At 31.7% G+C, this 20,481-nt stretch overlaps 2 protein-coding genes and 3 long non-coding RNA genes across 7 annotated transcripts in view; 4 read left to right on the forward strand and 1 right to left on the reverse strand.

Moving 5' to 3' along the window:
• Window positions 1-694: 694 nt before the first annotated feature.
• Window positions 695-20,481, reverse strand: part of LOC122513358 — a 36,627-nt gene continuing 16,840 nt past the window's right edge. Inside the window, exon 2 of the long non-coding RNA XR_006302733.1 lies at window positions 695-779. This is a non-coding gene — a long non-coding RNA (uncharacterized LOC122513358). The remainder of the gene's footprint in view (window positions 780-20,481) is intronic.
• LOC122513336 (U11/U12 small nuclear ribonucleoprotein 35 kDa protein-like) lies at window positions 1,648-2,668 on the forward strand. Its single transcript, XM_043629665.1, has 4 exons — window positions 1,648-1,744; window positions 1,954-2,169; window positions 2,236-2,449; window positions 2,539-2,668. Exons 1-4 carry the CDS (start codon window positions 1,742-1,744, stop codon window positions 2,637-2,639), a joined length of 534 nt encoding a protein of 177 aa, XP_043485600.1. The 5' UTR covers window positions 1,648-1,741; the 3' UTR covers window positions 2,640-2,668.
• LOC122513340 lies at window positions 4,451-4,853 on the forward strand. Its single transcript, XR_006302715.1, has 2 exons — window positions 4,451-4,549; window positions 4,757-4,853. It is a non-coding gene; the product is annotated as an uncharacterized LOC122513340 (long non-coding RNA).
• Window positions 4,870-8,347, forward strand: LOC122513341. The gene is made up of 3 exons (XR_006302716.1): window positions 4,870-4,907; window positions 6,491-6,536; window positions 8,323-8,347. It is a non-coding gene; the product is annotated as an uncharacterized LOC122513341 (long non-coding RNA).
• LOC122513325 (troponin T) lies at window positions 10,181-19,687 on the forward strand. 3 transcript variants are annotated; one of them, XM_043629644.1, is made up of 11 exons: window positions 10,181-10,235; window positions 13,064-13,081; window positions 15,494-15,524; window positions 15,592-15,696; window positions 15,791-15,887; window positions 16,081-16,223; window positions 16,812-17,030; window positions 17,458-17,550; window positions 17,648-17,728; window positions 18,031-18,109; window positions 19,440-19,687. In XM_043629644.1, exons 3-11 carry the CDS (start codon window positions 15,519-15,521, stop codon window positions 19,685-19,687), a joined length of 1,071 nt encoding a protein of 356 aa, XP_043485579.1. In that variant the 5' UTR covers window positions 10,181-10,235; window positions 13,064-13,081; window positions 15,494-15,518. The 3 variants fall into 3 exon arrangements, with proteins under 3 accessions (XP_043485579.1, XP_043485578.1, XP_043485581.1); XM_043629643.1 differs by lacking the exon at window positions 18,031-18,109 and adding an exon at window positions 18,978-19,056 and having other exon boundaries at window positions 10,182-10,235; XM_043629646.1 differs by lacking the exons at window positions 13,064-13,081; window positions 18,031-18,109 and adding an exon at window positions 18,978-19,056 and having other exon boundaries at window positions 10,182-10,235.

Below are 20,481 nucleotides of genomic sequence, written 5' to 3' on the forward strand. Positions count from 1 at the left end.
ATTTCGGACTTTTCCAAGAAATGACGTCATCAGAAATTCTTGGAAATGACGTCATTTCTTGGAAAAATCTGAAATTCTTGGAAATGACGTCATTTCTTGGAAAAATCTGAAATTCTTGGAAATGACGTCATTTCTTGGAAAAATCTGAAATTCTTGGAAATGACGTCATTTCTTGGAAAAGTCCGAAATCGAGATACCTCCTCGCACATCATGTGATCCTGTTACAAAATTTAATTTTTGACAAAATTTTAAAGTTTTCTCGAAAATTGAGATTGTTAACAGGATCACATGATGTGTGAGGAAGTGGCACGCGCCATTCTTTTTTTATGTTTTTTAAATCATACTTTTCAGTTCTTTAAATATCTTCATTTTTTAGAATAAAGGAATTAGGAATTGGTTTTTGGTAATATAAATAATTCAACAAATTATTTGATTTAATTTAAGTATATTTTATAAATTTCAATCGTGTACAGAAAGTTTCTTTTACATTTCTTTAATGTAGATTTGATTTTTAAGATAAATAAGATATAATATATAATAATTAATTAAAAAAACGTTGTACGTTGTTCTTAAACTGATGTTGTTGATCCATTGTGCGTGTTGATCCATTGAATGTCTTATGATTATCCTCCTAGTATCAGGAAACCGTAGGAAAGAAGATAGAAATGGGTCCCATATTACGAAACTAAATTTCTCTGTGTTTCCTTATCTTTTTATTCTTAGTTTTCTTCTTCTTTTTATGCCAGGAATAATCTTTGTCAGTTTTATTAGCTTTTTACCTAAAAGAGAAAAATATAGAAAGATTAGCAAACGAGAAGAAATAATTTTCATTTAATATTATGAAATAATTGATTAGTTGATTAGGATACTTTTGATTTTGTTTTTGGGAGAAGGTGTCGAGAAGAACCATTTGAAATTTTAACAATTTATATTAATAATTAAGAAATCAAATTGTATATATTTCAAATGGTTTTAATGTACCATTTAAATCAATTTCGTTATAGTTGATTATTTAAGTTTTGTGATTTATGTCGCAGTTGTAGTTTGTTAAAACGATATTGGCACAGGAAAACAGTCATTAAGAGGGGTGTTGTGGTAGGAGGACAAGGTAAAAGGAAGGTTTATGTTTTACGATTGATTTATGAATTTTCGTGGACGAGTTAGAAGTTTGTATGATTATGTAAATATATTTATATGTGTAGAATGCACCTGTTGTGTCTTTAAATAAATATTATTTTACTACTGTACAGTTAATGTGCGTGTGTGTATGTGTGTGTCCGTGTATGCAAAAATGAAAATGAACACTCTGCTAGCTTCTTGCAACTATTGTCATGATCGATATTAAATATATTATTTATATATATATATCATTTTATTCTTATCTATTTTGAAATTATTTCACGTATTTCGTATTTAAATTTTGCCGCGGTTTCGAAACGACTACGAGAAACAATTTATTCAAATAATGAAACACGTTTTGCAATTATTTTATAAAGTATAAAGATTTGTATTGTTTTAAAATTAAATGAAATCGTTTAATAGATTTTTGTCCGATCATATACATGCATTGGAAAATGTTTGAATTATTATTAAAAAAGTATATTCTAATTTTTGAAGTTATATTTCTTTTGGCTCACATCTCGAGAAATAATTTCGATTGTTGCCCATAGATGGCAGCGCGATGCAGTTTTTTAAAGAGAGACATTCCAAAAGTGTTTACGAAGTTAATTAAAAAATAATAATGGTCAGTTGTTTCTGTTTTCTTTTTATTAAAAATTGTAAAATATCGTCAAGTTAACTTTATTTAATATGTAATGAAGATCGTGTTTTAAATATGAAATATTTCTACTCCTCTGTTTTTTATAATCTACCATATTTTTTTGGTTAGGAATTATAAGTACAAAGTGATAAAAAAAATATAAATACATATTAAATATGAATGATTATTTATAGGAACAGTCTCTGCAAAAGTGGTCACCTTATGCGAAAGATTATGATCCTTTAAAAGCTGGAAGTATCGATGGAACTGATACCGAACCACACGACAAAGCTGTTAGTCGTGCAATGCAAGCGCATTATGAACCACCTCATGGTTTAAAATCAAAGCCTGAAAGAACGCTGTTCGTTGCAAGATTTGGCCCAAAGATAATGGAACAAGATTTAAAGGAGGTAAACATTTAATAGAATTGTATCAACGATATTAAAAATGTAAGTTGCTATAATAATGTATCGCAGTATTTTTCTAGGTACGGTGAGGTTTTATCGACTAAAATTATAGTCGATATAGTAACAGGTCTTTCTCAAGGTTACGGTTTTGTAGAAATGAGAAGCGTCGATGAAGCACGAAGAGCTGTGAGACGTAGTACGGATGCTACGATTAAAGGACATCATATTTTTGTAGACTTCGAATGCAGTCGTACTATGAAGGGTTGGAAACCAAGAAGATTAGGTATAGACATTTTCAAATGGTTTCTATAATAATTTTCTTACTGGTAAAACGTTTAACAAGTTTTTTGAAATATTTGCGTATCATTTTAGGTGGTGGTTTTGGTGGTAGAAAAGAATCCGGTCAGCTTCGATTTGGTGGAAAAGACAGGCCTTTTAGAAAATTGATAATACCTAATATTATTAAACAGTGAGTTAGATTTTATATGAACATCTTTCGCAATTAAACTAGAAATAAAAAATGTAATATAATTATATATATGTATTTATATAATAAATTAAAAATTTATAAATCTACGCGTTTACTAGTAGTTTAAGAAATATAAATATATTTTATAATTAATATATTACAACCTAACGTTAAATATATATACTATAATATTACAGCAATTGTTAACTTCTTCAACCCTTTATGGGGATTATTGCAAACCTATACTGAGAAGAAATCCTGATTGAAATTATGTTAAATATGTAATTTAATATTAACTAAATAAGTAGTGTAGTAGTTTGTGAAGTTGATATGAAGTATTATATGGAAAGAAACGTTTGAGTTGGTTTCTCAACGTTGTCTGATCTTTCTTCGAAGCTTACACGAAACTTTATATTTCTGTACACGTACATCAGTGCGCCCTCTCTCGTTCGTAGGTCCCACCATATAAGGAGGCACTCGTCGTGGACTTGAACGTTCATCAACACGTTCAACGATTTCATGTTTCCAGACTGTATTTAAAATATCTTCGTCTTATCAAAAATTTGTAGATATTTATCCCCTCTACGATTATTAGAAAACATATTAAATTTGCACCCTCCTACATTACTTTGCATACACCTTTTTATTTCAAGCAAATTCTTATCGATTCTAATCCCACATTTCAAACTATTATTCTTTTATATATCTTAACTTTGATATTAATTTAATTGAACAATAAGTATTGACAAATGATCAGGGATTGAATTATTATGTAAATTTAGTAACACGTGGGAAGATACTAAATTTATATTTCGTCTCGCGGAATTAGAAAAAATGCGCGCGATAAAGAGAGAAGTTCTTTTTTTCTTTCTTTTTTTTTTAAATATTCGAGAGAAAATTGCGGTGGAGTTTGTTCGAATTAAATTATGTAAGAGAAAATAAATAGAAAAAAAAGAAAGTTAAAATTGAGAAGGTATTATTATCGCGAATCGAAAAATATTCTTTTCTTATTATCGTGGAAGTTCATTTTTGATAGAGGAAGTATCGAATTGTGATAGTTTATTAATTCCAAATAATTTGATTCTCTTTTATTCGGTTGGATAATTAATAATATAAGAGTATACTGTAACAATAATTATTTCGATATAAACTATATTACAATATACCGTAATCAAAAGTGAAAATAAATTAAAAAAAAACAGGGGTGTATCAGAAGACAGTAACCAAATACTATGACAAATTTGAAATACAAAATGACATCCTATTACGAAGACAATTAAAAATAATCCAACCGAACGAAATGAAAAGTCAACTAAATAAATGGAATATTAGAATCGGATTGATCGATTTAAACAACAAATTTCTTTTCGAACAAATGCGGGGGCGAGATGTTACCAGAACAGAAAGAGAATAAAACATCACACGAACACATACACGCACAGAGAAGTGTAAATCAGAGGGTACAACCCAATAGAGAAAAGAAAAAAAAAGAAAATAAGATAAGAGAATCAGAAAGAGAGAGAGAGAGTCCAGTTTATTCGTTGGTAAAGAAAAGAACGTGTAACTACCATTAGACGAAAATAGGTATCGTCGGCCAGGATCGTATCACGCTCGAACCCCACGAACGTAGATCTCCTTTCTATTAATAGTAACGAACGAGAGAAGTAAGGATCCAAAGAACAGAAACAGAAACAGAATCAGAAGAAGAAGAAGAGGAACAAGAAGAGGAACAAGAACACATACAAGAAGAAGAAGAAGAAGAAGAAGAAAGAAAGAAATAAAGAAGAAGAAGAAGTTGCAGGTTCCGAGGTAACTGCTGAAACTCATCCGTACTCAGAGACCGTTCTCAGACCGAACAGTCCGGAGTTGAGTTCAGAGCCGCTCGAGCTGTTGTGCGGACTCGACATTCCATCGGTTAAAAGCTCATCATCTCTTTTTATCTCTGTTTTTTTCTTTTCATTTTCTTTTCCTTGTTTTCTTTTTTTTTTTCTTTTTTTCTCTGTTTTTTTTTTTCCTTTCGTTTTCTCACACATTCGAGTCACTTCTCTATCTTTTGATTTTTCTTGTGTGCGTGTGTGTGTGTATATTTCGTTTATAAAAGCTCCATCTTCATTACTTCAGCTACTGGGACTTCAAGCAGTCAACCCCGTTTTTGTGCACGTACACACACACCCACCAACCAACCAACCAACCAACACACGCCACTATCCGTCATACATTTAAAAAAAAAACCAAAAAAAGTACATATTTTTTACATTCACATCGATCTAATGTAAGTTACATTCAATATTTTTTTTCTTTCGTTTTATTCTTCTTCCTTTTTTTTGTTGATCTATTTATATACAAGGTGTTGGTACATGCTACGGAATGACCTAATTTTTTTTTCTTGATTTTAGACACCTTGTGTATGTGTTTATCGTAGTTTGTATTATTTCTAATTTTTACATATATATATATATATGTATCTCTCTATCTTATTTAATTATTAAATAATTCATTAATATTTAACAGCTTGTACACTGTAAAGTTTGAAGAAAAATAGGATCATTGATATAAAAAAAAGAACAAGAGAGAGTGATATATATATATGTATAAAAATAGACTAGAATAAATTCCATCTTGTTGTAAAATAAGCGTATCGTGTTTTACGTTTGAAATTCGTCAATGAAAAATGCATTACTCGCCATACACTTCTATAAAGGAATGATCCAAAATGAAATCTATTCAAAACCGTGCATTGTGATTTATAAAAAAATCATTTACGCGTAGGGCGTACAAAATGGTGCAACGGAAAATCATTGGTTGTTTTTTTTTTTATTACTTTTTGCAACGGTTACGTAAATGACACTTAAATCGAATTCGTTGGTAACTCGAACGTATGGTTAAAAAATAATCATTTAACCCTCCCCTCAATTCCCACCCCCGCAAATTTCTATATTTTAACAATTTTTTCTTCTGACAATACGCGCAATGGGGGTGTTTTGTTTGTAATCCATTTCTATGCATTTCTTTTTCTTTACTTTTATTAAAAATCTAAATATAATTATGGGGTTAACGCGCTAGCCTAAATTCGAATTCAATTTTGACGACATGATTTCGTAGTAAATACGGATTTTTAATAATTTTGCAAGAAATACTTGTTGCAACGCGAAAAAAGATTTCGTTGGAAAAAAATTTGGGATAGGAAGAAGGGGTGGTGTCAAATGGACGCCATATTGGATTAGAGTAGAACAAGAAGAAATAGTATTAGGGGAGATAGAAAGAGAGAGAGAAAGAGAGAGAGTGAATTTCTAAAATTAGAACCACGAGGAAGAGAAGGGACCCGGCTCCTTATAGAGAGCTTGCGACGATGAGCTTGCGGCCAGGGTTAGCAAACTGTTAGTATATGTCTATCTCTTTCTTTCTTACTCTTTCTCTTTCTGTTTCTCTCTCTCTCTTCCTCTCTCTCTCTCTCGCTCTCTGTCTCTCTTTCTGTCTCTCTTTCGCACTCTCTTCTTTCGGAATATCAAATTACGTTTAGGTCGGTGCATCGTTGACCCCATTTCGATTACTTTTTCGCGATATTTCACTCACTTTTTCCCTATATTTATTTATTTATTACATTTTCAATGCTTTTTTTTAAATTATTTTTATTCCAAGTTCAATAAAAAGTAGATATTGATATTTTGTTGGTGTATTTTTACGTTAAATTTATCAGTAGACAGTGATTTAATTGTGGGGAAATCGATATTCGTTTTAAAGTAATACAATATTGCATAGGAATTAATAAAATATTTGATCGTTAATATGATGTGAAAAATATTATATACTTTTAATAGATATAATATTTATGTTTTATTAATTTTCCTGTTGCAGTTCCTTAACCAACCGCAAACATGTCCGACGATGAGGAACAATACTCGTAAGTAAAAATAAAACATCAAATTAACGAAAACAAAAAGAAAAGAATAATTAAAAAGTAATCTTCAAAAGCCATTTTAAAAAAGAAAAGAAAAAAATAAAAGAAGTATTACCATTGGTTAATAGGATAAGCCAATAATAATAAGCGAGCGTCGATGATCTTACAAAATGGCGTTGGTAAAGATGAAAGCAAAGTAAAGAAAAGAAAAAACGTATTAAGGTGGATCACAGGAATTTGAAATAGGTCGTTAAAGTGAATAATTCTCGTTTTAAAAGGGGGAAAACATTTTGGCATGATATCTCGCGTCAAAACCGATCTAATATCTTTATTCTCTCTATACATATAATATATAACCCTACTTTTCTTATACAAATAGCCCCTATTGAAAAATATTCCGAGGGTTGTTCGAGGAAGAACCCCTCGAAGATTATAAGTGTCTTTACGAGCCTATCTCTCGACGATAATCGGGATCGGAATTTTGATGTCGTTGTCACACGTTAAGAAAAAAAAAAAAAAACAGATAAAGGGAAAAAAAACCACACATCTCTCACGTAAGATTGAACTCATCCCCCTTCCACCTTCCCCCTTCCCCCTTTTGTTATCTCTTTACTTTTTATCATCTATCGTCATCTCGTCGTTTCGTGAAAAAGAAAAAAGTATCATCTCGTTTGTTATCGTCAAACCGAATCAACGTATGTTTCCAATTTTTTTCTGTGTCCTCTCTTTCTTGTTTTACTTTTTCTTTTAATTTCTACACATTTATCGAAGAGCGAACAACAATTCCTTTTGTACGATTACATTTTTCGTATTGTTTCCCTTAGAAGAATTTTAATTAATACGTTTATTCGTTAACGAGAGAGAAATATTTTAATCCCCCGAACCCTTTTATTTGTTACCCGATTCGTATATGTTTTTTTCTTGTTTGGTATTTTTGTTCGCACGATTCCTTTTTGAATTTTTAACGAGAGGAACAAAAGTCTTGCATAGATTTTATTTATTTATTTCTATATCTTATCCCTTTTATTACGGGTTAAAACTTTTAAAACGAACTATCAGTTTCCATTAGACTTTCGTTGGACGTTTACATTGTGGTGGTCGTCGAGTGTGTTGTAACTTATTTACAATGCAATTTTCTTCAAGGAATTACGATAATGCACCCCTTTTTTTTCCATTATATTTCGATTTACTATTCATTTTATAGAAAGATTTTACGATAGGTTTTGTCCTAAAGAAATTCTTCTAGAATAAAATCATATTTCATGCGATCGTTAAAATAAACTTTTAGAAAAATATAATTCAATACAATTGTAACGTGTAGGATCGAATGAACAAACATAAATTTATAATTAAATGGTGTAATACAAAAGAATATCAAATCGTGCATCACAAAAATTGAATTTCTACTTGGCAATTGGAAAGAAATCAAAAAGAAAAGATCTTCTTGTTATTCCCGTTATTATTATTATTATTATTTTCAACGAGTAAAATGTAAAAAAAAAGAAAAAAAAAGGAAAGAAGAACCCTTGTGTTATCGTTTTAAACGAATCGAGATAAAAGCTTGAAAAATCGTGTCGTATCGTACAAATAGCATCTACTCCAACCAACCCCAAGCACAACCCCAACCCCGAAGCCCTTGATTGTGTAAAATACTATAGTTCAGTTTGTTCAAGTCAACCCCTTTTTTCAATAAAAACGAACCGATCCCCCCGCCCCCCACCCCCGCCACCCGGCCACCCCTTGTACCAACGACTAACAACAATTGTTTTCCTTTTTTTCTGTTTCACAGCAGCGAGGAGGAGGTCGAGGAAGTGTAAGTTTTTTCCCATTGTTTTAATTTGTTCTTATTGTTAATTAATTCTATTCATTGTTTATTTATATATATAAATTTCTCTCTCTCTATTCTCTCTCTTTTTAACAATCGTTTTCTCTTAAAATCATTTTTACGTATTATAAATAAATTCCAAAAAGAATATTAACACGCACGTTCTTTCATTTTTCTCTTTTACAGGAAGTAAGTTCCAGTCATGGGTTCTACTTTATTTGAGGATACACCATAACGGTGTGCCATTTACTGCGATAGAAAAAAACTGATTTGAAGGAATAGGTTTTTCTTTTTTTTTTTTTTTTTTAGGAACGTCTGGTCCGTCAATAATTTTAAACAATTTCAAGAATTTGATTACGCGATAATACATTATCGTTATTTATTTAATTATATATTATTCGTTCGGTTTAACTCTATTTATTATTCATCGAATTAATATTACAAACGGTTAGATAAAAATACATTGATCTAATAATAATAATCGTTAAACAATATGTTTGTTAAAAAACAAACATATAGTTAAAGAAAATAGTTAACAATAGATCGGTCTATTATTTAATTAGAATGATGCTAAGAGAGATCGCGATGAATCATCCGTCTAGGATTCGAGGTTAGAGTCCAAATTAAAATGGCGTTGGTGGTGCAAATAATTCAACTTTAGATTTGTCCGACCAATCAATTAGCCCAAGAATAAAATTATTATAATTGAGAAACAAAAGTGTCAAATTTCGTTAATACGAACATATTTTTTTTGATATACAAATATTTTCTTTATTCTCTTTCTTTGGAGTAAGACCGAACACACGCGTTGTTATTGTTGTAATAAAAATGTCGAGAAAACTATGGAAACTTTTGCTAGCGCGAATAAAACGCGTTTAGTATGATACACAGTTGAACGATCATTCTTGAAATGGCGTTTAAAATTAGAGCAGACCAGCTCCCATCATCACGAAAATAGGGCGACCGGATGGCGCGTAGTTACTATTCCTGCCTCTAAGCATATAATTCGTTTCTAAAAACAGATTTAGGTATAGTTCGTATATCACATTTTCTTTTTCTTCTTTTTTTTTTCTTTCATTACGATCCAACAATCCAAAAAACTTCAAATCGTATCCGACAACACAACAACAACAACAAAAATACATACTCCATTTTGATAAAAATCTGTTTTACCGACCGAGAACCCGGATTTCCATGATTATATTCGAAAACAAAATGAACTCCGTTTCGTTCAGCCCTACTTTCGTCTTGATAAGAAAATATTTCCAAGAAAAAATCAAAGCATGATGATATTAGAGAAATTAGATTGACGTTAGATGCAAAAACACGCGATAAAATTATTCAACTGGGGTGTCCCTGGAAGAAACGGACACCATTTTTCTTCTAGATAGAAATATTCTTTTTTATTTATCTTAATTCGGTATATATATATATATATATATATTAACAGGAATAATTCTTTTCGTTTCTCTTTCATTTTGTTAAATATTTTGTTTCTAATCAATTCTCTATCTCTCAATCTATCTAATCTATCTATTTAATCTTAATTAAACAAAAACCAAAAAATCTGTTTAAACCCGAATCACTCATTTCTATCTCTCTGTGTATCTCTTTCTCTCACTCTCTCTCTCTCTCTTTCACTTCTCCGCCCGTTTCTCCACATACAACACACAAAACCAATGAACCAAATGAACCAACCAACCAACCAACCAACCTAAATGAACCAAAAACGAATAAAATGAACCACCAACCAACCAACCAACTACCAATTACCACTACTACCATCATCATCGTCGACCGATCGACCCACGCGACCAATCCGCGTGTCATTGACTATGAAAATTGAAAAATCAAAGGCAGCCGGAGAAGAAGATCGAGTAAGTTTCTAATTAATAGACAAGCGTATATATATAATTGCCATTTTTTTCTAATTCTATACTATTTTCTTTTTCTTTTTTTAATTGTATATGTCTATATATATATGTATATACTTATGTATATATATGTATATACATATATTGTTTTTTTAATTTCTTTTTGGCAGCTATTGGCTATTTTAATTGTTCATATACGTTGTCGTGTTTTTTCTCTTTTTTTTCCTGTTACCTAACAAATTTTGTATTTGTCTATTGTCGGATTCGCCAGTATTATTACTTTACTATCTTTTTCTATTTTTCTCTAATTTCTATTTCTGTCTCTCTTTCTATCTATTTTTTGTTAGTGTCCGCTGAATCTTTCTTTCTTTCTTTCTTTCTTTCTCTATCTTTCTCTATCTTTTTTACGCTCTTTTTCTATTTGTTATAATGTTTAGTATTTTAATAATAATATTAATAATAATGATAAACGCTGACGCACAATATAAATGCCGCCATTACGCCGCCATTACGCCGCCATTACGCCGCTGCAATTATTTGTTTCGTATTTATTTTCTATATATATATATATATCAATTTTTTTTTTAATTTATCTCTTTCGTTGTTTCTTGTGTCCATTTTTGTATTTGATTAGCAATTATTTATATTTAAATTATTTTTTATTATTATTATTATTATATCATTATTATTTCTCATATCAATCATGTCTTCATTGAATATCTTTCTTTCTATCTATCTCTTTCTCTTTCTCTTTCTCTTTCTCTTTCTCATATTTGTATCATACAAATATATTTTTCTTTTACATTAACTCACCTATTCCAATAGCCCTCTTCAACCACTCGCCCACGCCACCATCATCCCTTAAACGAAACGTGCTTATTATTTTTTTATTTTTATTGTTTTTCAAATATAACAGAAAAAGATGATTCACAGATTTAACGAACGAATGTGTGAATTTTTGTATGTTCTCTTTTATATTTTATTATTTCTTCTCGTAATATTTTGTAATATTTTTCTTCAACTTTTGTATATATATTTTCTTTCAATTTTTAACACACGTGTAGAGAATTTTGCCAACACTTTTACGTATCTTTCTTTCCTCTCTTGTTTTCATACGTCAGAAAAACAAAGAAAAATATAAAAAAACAATCATTCAACCACCACCACCCCCCCCCCACCCCATTAATTCATCATACGTTGGTCCGTCTGTTGTCTCTCTTCATTATGTTTTCAATTTTTTCAAGCTGTGTCGCTGCTGTGTCGATGGTTTACACGAGATTACATTTCACCATCCTTTTTTACAATTCCTTCCTTGAAAAACAAAACAAAAGCCAAACAACTTTTTCGTTCGAAAATAAAACACCCCCTAACCCTGTGCAACACACACACACACACACGTGTCTCACATTCACGAACACAGAGTCAAACGAATAAAAATCTATAAAAAGTACACCCACCAACAATACCTTAAACAAATTCTTACGTACGAAATAAAACCACGGTGGAATAATAAAAAAAAAAAGAAGAAAAAGAAAAAGAAACCACTTTCAAACTACAAGTCACGCTTTTTCTTACACACATACCTACATACATATACAAGTATTCGTACTTACACATATTCCTACCTTAAAAAACAACACAAAAAAAACCAACAAAAGTATCTGTCTGTCTCTCTTTCTCTTTCTCTTTCTCTTTCTTTCTCTCTCTCTCTCTCTCTCTCTCTTTGTTACTTTCTGTAATATTTTATTTGAATATTTTTTTCTTCCTTTAATTATTATTATTATTATTAATTAATAAATATATTGTCGTCCTCGTGCATTTGTTATTATTTGTTGAACGTGCGCATTCGTTTATATGTCGCATATGGATTTGATTTCGTGTCCGTCTTCTCGCATTATCGATCGTGCCGACGAATATAAATAAAAAACAGAATAATAATATAGCATTTTTTTGTAATAAAAATGCTTAATATATATATATAAAATAGTTGTGTGTGACAATATAAAAAAAAAAAGCAAGACACACGATAAATAAAATACACTTGAACGTACAAACGAACGGACTATGGATTGGCTCAATGCCTAAACAAATAATATAATAATAATACCTACTCTCTCGACAAAGAATATCTTACGCAATCACTATAATATAACGGCAGTTTACAAATGATCTTGTTTATCATTCTACATTTTTTTTCCTATTTATCACGTATTATGTCATTTTATATTTTCGAACGATTTATATTTATACTTCGAATGCTCGAGCAAATCCTAATAAAATAAGGAAAAAAAGATAAACGTTTCCTTGGAAATACCCTGGTCCGTTCGAAAATCTCAACGCAAAATTTAAAATCGAAAAAAACAATAATAATTAATTAATTAAATGATTGATTAATTAATTAATTAATTAATCATATATACAATATCTAAATGACCATTGGATATATATATACGTAAAAATTATTTGCAAGTAAAAAAAAAGCACAAAATAAGTAATTATGCCTGAGCACAAATATCACATTACCCCGCCTTTTATTATTTATTTCACGCGTGCTTTTGCGCATACAAAAAAAAAATAAATAAATATTATATAATACGAACAAAAATTTGTCTCGTACACGTGTTACTACACACAAAGCAAATATGAATTACGAACACGCGTACAATTATGACGATATTCAAAATAATACGCGATGTTTATACGATCTTCGTTAGTTTTTTTTTTTCACGCATACTCACACACACATACATCACACTTTTACCTATTGTTTCTTTTTGTTCTTCTTAGTAGTAGTGAAATATTAATCATTCTGTACTTTCTCTTTTTTATAGGGGTAGGGCGTCCCAAAAGTAAGTTGAAATCGCTCGAAGGTTGTTTTATTCTTATATATATACGTCAATAATCTTTCTTCAAACCCAACCCCTCTTCAACCACCACCCCCCCTCAACAACCAACCACCCTCTTCTACTGTCTATCTTTCTATCTATTTGTCTCTCTGTGTTTTTTCTTCTTCTTTTCGTTCGCTCTGACCAAAAACCACAGCAACAAACCGATACGATTTTTTGTTTTTTTTTTTGTTTTTTTTTTTTCAATTGCAAAAAGAATTACTTTGCAAAAGAAAAGAAAATGAAAAAAAATATAAAAGGGGCAGCAAATTCTCCAACGAGAAGAACGCTCGGGAGGAAAACAAACGACGGGAAAGCATTCCTTTGCTTTTTTTTTTTTCCATTATTTTTTAAACACCACCCCTCGCCCACCCACCCATCTAATTCTCGGGACAGGAAATTTTGTTTGACGAGATAAACGTTACGTACGACTATGACATTGTTTTCGTGGACAAAGTTAAAAAAAAAATAGTAGAGGAGAGTTACTTTATATTTTTTTTTTTCTTTTTTTTCTTTTTTGTTGTTCGTCTCACGTTGAAACCTGGCACGAGCAAGTAGAGTAGTACTCTTCTTCGCTCTGATTGGTCAAGTGCAATTGCATAACAGGCATATGTAACTAATTTAAGTTGCGTCGGCTGGACACCTGCCAACGCTTCGATGTTACATGGTTGCATATGTGTTTTCTTTTTCTATGTATTAATACTTATTGTTAGTACTATATACCGTACACGCGTAATAAGTTTATTCTTACACTTTGAAAAATGGTCGCGTTTATATAAAAATTCGGAAAAGAAATTGAATCCTGCCGAGAACGTTGTAAAATGAAATGAAAAGAAACCAAAATTAGTCCACCCTATGAACCGACCGACCAACCAACCAATCAACCATCTCACCCCTTTTTGACCATAATTTTCTACAGCCCCGAATTTTTGCGCGTACTTTTTTTCTCTCACTATACTTCAATTCAATACACAACCCCCGGCACCCCCCCCGCCATATTTTATTTTCGTGTTCTTTTTAATCTTTCCATCTATCTATCTATCTATCTATCTATCTGTCTATCTTTCTGTCTTACTATCTATTTATTATATGTTTTTATCTCTGATTAATAATAATTATTGTATATTAACGGAGTGAGAACAAATTCTTGTACATAATTTCAACGTGTGTTTCAACGTATTATGTATTTATGTACACCATTTACAACCCCCCCCTCCTTCCCCAAACAACCCCATACCACCCTAGCCTCTTTTACCATCGTTTCAAATAATTGTAAATATGCTATGAACAATTTTTTCTTACGTTCACGTTGTGCCTCACGTTCTGCTCACAGGTGTATTCATTCGCGTTTTTATTTCTTATTTTTCTTTTTTACGAGAACAAAATATCCCGGTGTTGTTGCATTGTTCGTTCCATGAAACGCCGCCTATCCGATCAACCCTTTCCTTCCCCCCCCCACACCCTCAAACGAAATAATTCGTGCCGATTTTTAACGCGCGGAGGGTGGCGCGTTCTCACCTTCCCTGCCTCCCCAGTGATTTTTTTCGCATAATTTCACCAACATAATATTTCATAAATGAGATATTAATAAGATATATAAAAAAAACGTGCTTTGCACGTTAATCATTTTTTTTTCTTCTATCTCTTTTTTTTTCGTTGACTTTTTTCTCTTCTATTTATATTCTTTCCCTATTTTTTATCTATTCACACATTTTTCTGTCTTTTATCAAAATTGTCCGTCCGTTTCTGTCTATTTGTCCGTCCGTTTATATATTTTTTTTTTCTTTTTTTTTTTTTTTAAATTAAATTAAATTTCGTTAATTTTTCTCTCTTTCTCTCTCTCTCTCTCTCTCTGTCTTTCTGTCTCTCTTTTAATTTATGTTTGTTTATTTGTCATTGTCAAACGTGTCCGTCCGCCTGTACGTGTGTGTGCGTGTCTGTGTGCGTGTGAGTTGGTTTATCGTTTGAATGTATGTGTGCGCAAATAAAAAAACAAAAAAAAAAAAAAACAAAAACAAATTACACGACATAACAATTAACTTGATGTCGATGCGCGAGAATGAATGATTATACTATAATTACGATAATGATTACGATTACGATGACGATGATGACGATGATAATCATCATGGTGATGATGATGATGATGATGATGATGAGACGAAAATAATAAAAGAATAAAAAAAAAAAAAGGAAAGATATTGCTACGGAAGGACATCAAAAAAATTGTCAAAGCTTTTTGCAAAAGGAAAAGACAGTCTGACCAACTGTTTTTTCACACTTCGGAGCAACGAGCTTTATTTCCCCCATTCTTCGAAAGGACTATTAAAACAAACGAGTCTTCTTATATTTTGTTTTCGTTCCGGCACGGTCCAGGGACTCCGGGGAGAATCCTGAGTTTATGAAGGTGAGTGTTAATCACTTGTCTCATTTTTTTTCTGGTTAATACCAATAAAATTACCTTGGTTTTTTAGAGGCAAGAACAGAAGAGAAGCGATCTCGATGAACAACTCAAGGAATACATCGCGGAATGGAGAAAACAAAGAGCCAAGGAAGAGGAGGAGCTCAAACGGCTCAAGGTTTCTTCTTTCGATTAAACTAATTCAACTTTTTTTTGTTCAGATTTTTCTTACCCATGTTATATTAATGTTTCTTTTGTTTTATTTTCGTTAGGAAAAACAAGCTAAGCGCAAGATCACTCGCGCCGATGAGGAGAAGAGATTGGCTCAGAAGAAGAAGGAAGAGGAGGAACGTCGTCAACGTGAAATCGGTATTCATTTATTTATCTATTAAACAAATTCAAAGATAATAATAATAATATTATTCGACCATGATACGAGACTTTCTAAAAGAAAAAAGAAGTAGCAATTATTTCAACGTTACTTCTGGCTATTTTTATTTTCCATCTTTGTCAATCTCTTTTTCCTCTTTTTATCTTTTCTTTTGTAAAAAAAATTGCACAGAGGAAAAGAAACAGCGGGACATAGAAGAAAAGAGACGACGCCTCGAGGAGTCTGAAAAGAAACGTCAGGCTATGATGCAAGCGATGAAGGATCAAGCAAGCAAGAAAGGACCTAACTTTACCATTACCAAGAAGGACCTCGCGGTAAGTAGGTTCTCGATCCTTTACCATTTACTTCTTTTTTCTTTTTTTATTTTCTAACAAGAAAAATATACAAAACATACAAATAATCATTTTATTAGATTGGCCAATAAATTAGGTACGAGTTCCTTCCCTTTCTCCAACTGAAACAAAGTAGTCGCATCATTTTAAAACATTGTTAAATGCAAGCGCCTCCTCGGTTCTGGCAATTTTTCTTTTCTCCCCCCACTCCAGTTCAAGCTTTTCCTATTATCCCCACTACTTTTTATCGTCACGCGAGATGACGCGTCTGACCAATAACCATAACCCTCTGAGCGTTCGAGTATTCAGCCAATCAAATGCTACATATTAAATAATTTTCAAGATGGTGACCAGTAATGGAGGAAGGGATCTCTTCTGAATTGCAAGAAACGAATGGTTTACAATTTTGTATACTATACTTTGAAAACTGCATAGATTTATTGGCTAAATTAATAAAATAGTAAAATGAATTTGTGTTTTATCATAGATTGATTTACTTAGGACACCTTCGTGAATTATTTAATAGGTTTTGATTTTTTATTGTAATTTTGTTTCTTTTTTGCGAATTAGGGTAATCTTTCATCCGCCCAATTGGAACGCAACAAGACGAAGGAGCAACTCGAGGAAGAGAAAAAGATATCTTTGAGTATTCGTATCAAACCATTAGAAATTGAGGGTTTGTCGATCGATAAATTACGTTTCAAGGCCACCGAACTATGGGATGCTATCGTTAAACTAGAAACCGAGAAGTACGATCTCGAGGAGAGACAAAAACGTCAGGATTACGATGTGAGTTTTCTACCTTAATGACATTTGTCGTTATCTGCATATTTTTTATTACATTAGTCAATACTCGATCTACTTTCATCTTAACGATTCGAACTATATCAAAAATTAGCCTGATCACCCGGAGGGAAAAAAGTAATCGATTTTTAATTATCTTGAAACTTTTTCCTCGTCATCCTGTAGAAAAATAAAACATCGATTCTAAAGTAGAATCGCGTTTAATCAAAATGAGAAAAGTTCACGTTAATTTCCATGAAATAAAATAAAATAAAAATTTCGATATAAAATTAGGTTTAGAAATTGTTGAGTAACTATTCTGGATCAATCTGTAAAAGATCAATTAAATGAATGAACAATGTGTATCAATTTAGCTCCTTGTATTAAAAACAATACTTAATTAAAGTCCTTATTTTGAAATTTTCCTTTGCAGCTCAAAGAGTTGAAGGAACGTCAGAAACAACAGTTGAGGCACAAGGCTTTGAAGAAAGGACTCGATCCTGAAGCTCTCACTGGCAAGTATCCTGTAAGTAAAAAAATAAAATATTTTAGTACACGCTCCCCAGATTATTATTCAAAATGCAGGATTAATTTATTAACGAAATAACAATTGAAATTCTTAGCCGAAGATCCAAGTTGCATCGAAATACGAACGTCGCGTTGATACCAGGTCCTACGATGACAAAAAGAAACTTTTCGAGGGTGTAAGTATTACTCTTTCATTTATCTTTACCTTTAACCTTTCACGGGGTTGCTAAAGTAAAAACAGATTTTTCGAACGGTGCGATAAAAAACAAAAATATATAGGATGGGGGTTTTGAAAGAGTAGAAAAATATAAAAGGGGGAAATAAAAATGGAAGGTGTTGCGTAAAAGTTTAGATACGAAAAATAAAGAAAAGAAACCTAATACATGAAACCCAATAGAAAATAAAAACACATGTCCAATTGGAAACAAAAAAAGAGAATGTTTTTTGTCAGTGAGAATTGTTGGAATTGTAATCGCAGGGCTATGACACGCTTTTAGCGGAGTACAACGAGAAACTGTGGAAACAGAAAACAGAACTGTTCATGAAGCGCAACAAAAGTGAGTTGGATTCGATAGTCTCTTCTGTATAAGTGTATCAGTTCTATATCCACTTAGCCACCACCCTTAGCCCTAGCCCTAACCCTAGCCCTAGCCCCCCACCTCACTCCAGATGTTCTAGCCCTACAATTTTGTCGCTTGAATTTTTTGAATGCACTTCGTAAACCCTTCTACGACTCGTTGACAATCTTGACCCCTCTCCGCCACAGTTTTTTTGTTCTCTCGTAAGTTTGATTGAATTTCTGATAAATTATCATGATCATTATTATTATTATTGTTGTACACTTATGATTAATTTAAATGTCGTATTTTTTTCTTTTTCTTTTCTTTTTGGAAAACACTAAAGAGCACGATTAAAAAATGTCGAATGATTATTTTGTAATGTTTAATGAAGACAAATTTGAAACTAAGAATCCATCCACGTATTTGGCACGAAACACTGTTCGTGTTTAACAGGCTCTACATAATTCCGAGGACTTGTAAGGAATAATTTTGATCAAACGTTATTGCAAATACCAACACAAGAGAGTCTATGGTTGGAATTGTCCCTGTTCGTTTAATTGAGTATATAGTTTGAAGATTTTGTTGGGTTTTATTGTAAATTAAGTTGGTATACGTATTTTACTTGGTAATCAGTGTCTTAACTTTTTGTAATAGGCAAAGGAACATTTGCCTTATTTCTAAAAACGCCCCAACCCCCTTTTTGTCACCATGAACTACCCCTCAACGCCAAGAAGAACAGAAAAAAGAAACCCAGAGAATATTATATTTCTATCTCTGAGTATAATGGTCCAGGCGTTGTTCTCGTTTAGATGTGTGTCCGTAAAACTGTATCCCTGCATGCCATTTGTGTCCGTTAATGTTACAGGGTCTGACCGAACAGCAAAAGGAAATCATGGAAAAACAATGGGCCCAACAAAAAGAACAGTTCCTTGGTCGTCAAAAGAGTATGTATTCAATAATTATCCTTAAACTCTTCCAATATATTCCATACTTTCTTTATCTATATTAAATTTTTAATTACTTTACAAATACCATTTTGTATAGGATCGATTTTACATGATTGATTATTTAAGTTAATTCGATTCAATTGAATGTATTGTGAAGCATTTATTTGGAAGATTTCAAGGAAGAAAAAATGACTGACCGGTCAGCCATTTTGATTGTTTTTCTTAGTCCAAAAATGGCGGACCAGTCGGCCATATTGGTTTATTTCCCTAGATGACCAATTACTTTTTCAAAGTAGTGAAATTAATTATTTTTCGAAGAAAAAAATATGAAAAACAAAATGAAAGCATACAGGAAATAAAATAATATATAAATACTATAGCGAAATTGCCGAAATGGTTCGGCGAGAGGCCCGGAAAGAAAGCTGGCGATCCAGAATCACCAGAAGGTGAAGAAGACGTCAAAGCTGCGGCTGATGACGACCTGGAGGAACCACAATTCGATGAAGAAGAAGAAGAGGAGGAAGAGGAGGAGGGTGAGGAGAAGGAAGAAGGCGAGGAAGAGGAAGAGGAAGAAGAGGAAGAGGAGGAAGAAGAGGAAGAAGAGGAGGAGGAAGAGGAAGAAGAATAAAAATTGCTGCTCGGGAGCTATCATTATTATTATTATTATTAATTATTATTAATTATTATTAATTATTATTTTAATTATTATAATTATTATTATTAATATAATTACGATTACTATTAATTATTATTATTGACCACGAGGACCTAATCTTAAAAAGAGAAAAGAAAAAACAAAAAAAAAGAGAAAAAGAAGAGAAGGAAGAAGAACTTAAATAAAATAAAATAAAATAAAGTAAATAAATGAAAAGAGTAACTAAAGAAGATAAAAATAAAAATATCTATGTACTACATACGCGTGTATGTAATTTGCGTATACACGCGTGATGAAAAAAAGAGGCCTTGAAGAGAGTGTGTGTGTGTGGTGTGTATGTTAATAATTTTCACATACGCGCTCGTATATGAACAATTTATTATTTAACATTGAAATTAAAACTGCTGCAAGCCTTGAAAAGTTTACCAAATTATATTTAACATAAGTTCAATACCCTTATAGGAATTAATTTTTGATTGAGAGATCCTATATATTAATAAACACGTACACAGGTCCATTTACAAGTATGGTACGAATACTTTTTTTCAGTGCACGTACAAAACTACCCTAAAGCTTTTTAGTCATACGAGTAGAACAACGCGGGTTCTTCGATTTCACGCAAATAACTATACTTTCAATAACGATCGATAAAGTAATTTTCTTCTTGGGTGTTAAAGAAAGAAACGCAAGGAAAATGATTCATATCATCTATCAATTTATTTCCTATTGTATTTTGATAAATTGACGATATTTATTTCTTCTCTCGT

This window comes from Polistes fuscatus, unplaced genomic scaffold (assembly GCF_010416935.1).
Source record: "Polistes fuscatus isolate 324 unplaced genomic scaffold, CU_Pfus_HIC Scaffold12, whole genome shotgun sequence".
NCBI lineage: Eukaryota > Metazoa > Arthropoda > Insecta > Hymenoptera > Vespidae > Polistes > Polistes fuscatus.

Bases quoted from the DNA above. Each gene is read 5' to 3' on its own strand.
- LOC122513336 (XM_043629665.1), top strand. The intron at 2,170-2,235 runs GTAAACATTTAA...AATGTATCGCAG, and splicing joins TGGAACAAGATTTAAAGGAG to TATTTTTCTAGGTACGGTGA. The intron at 2,450-2,538 runs GTATAGACATTT...GTATCATTTTAG, and splicing joins TTGGAAACCAAGAAGATTAG to GTGGTGGTTTTGGTGGTAGA.
- LOC122513325 (XM_043629644.1), top strand. The intron at 15,697-15,790 runs GTTTCTTCTTTC...TATTTTCGTTAG, and splicing joins AGGAGCTCAAACGGCTCAAG to GAAAAACAAGCTAAGCGCAA. The intron at 17,729-18,030 runs GTAAGTATTACT...TTGTAATCGCAG, and splicing joins AAAAGAAACTTTTCGAGGGT to GGCTATGACACGCTTTTAGC.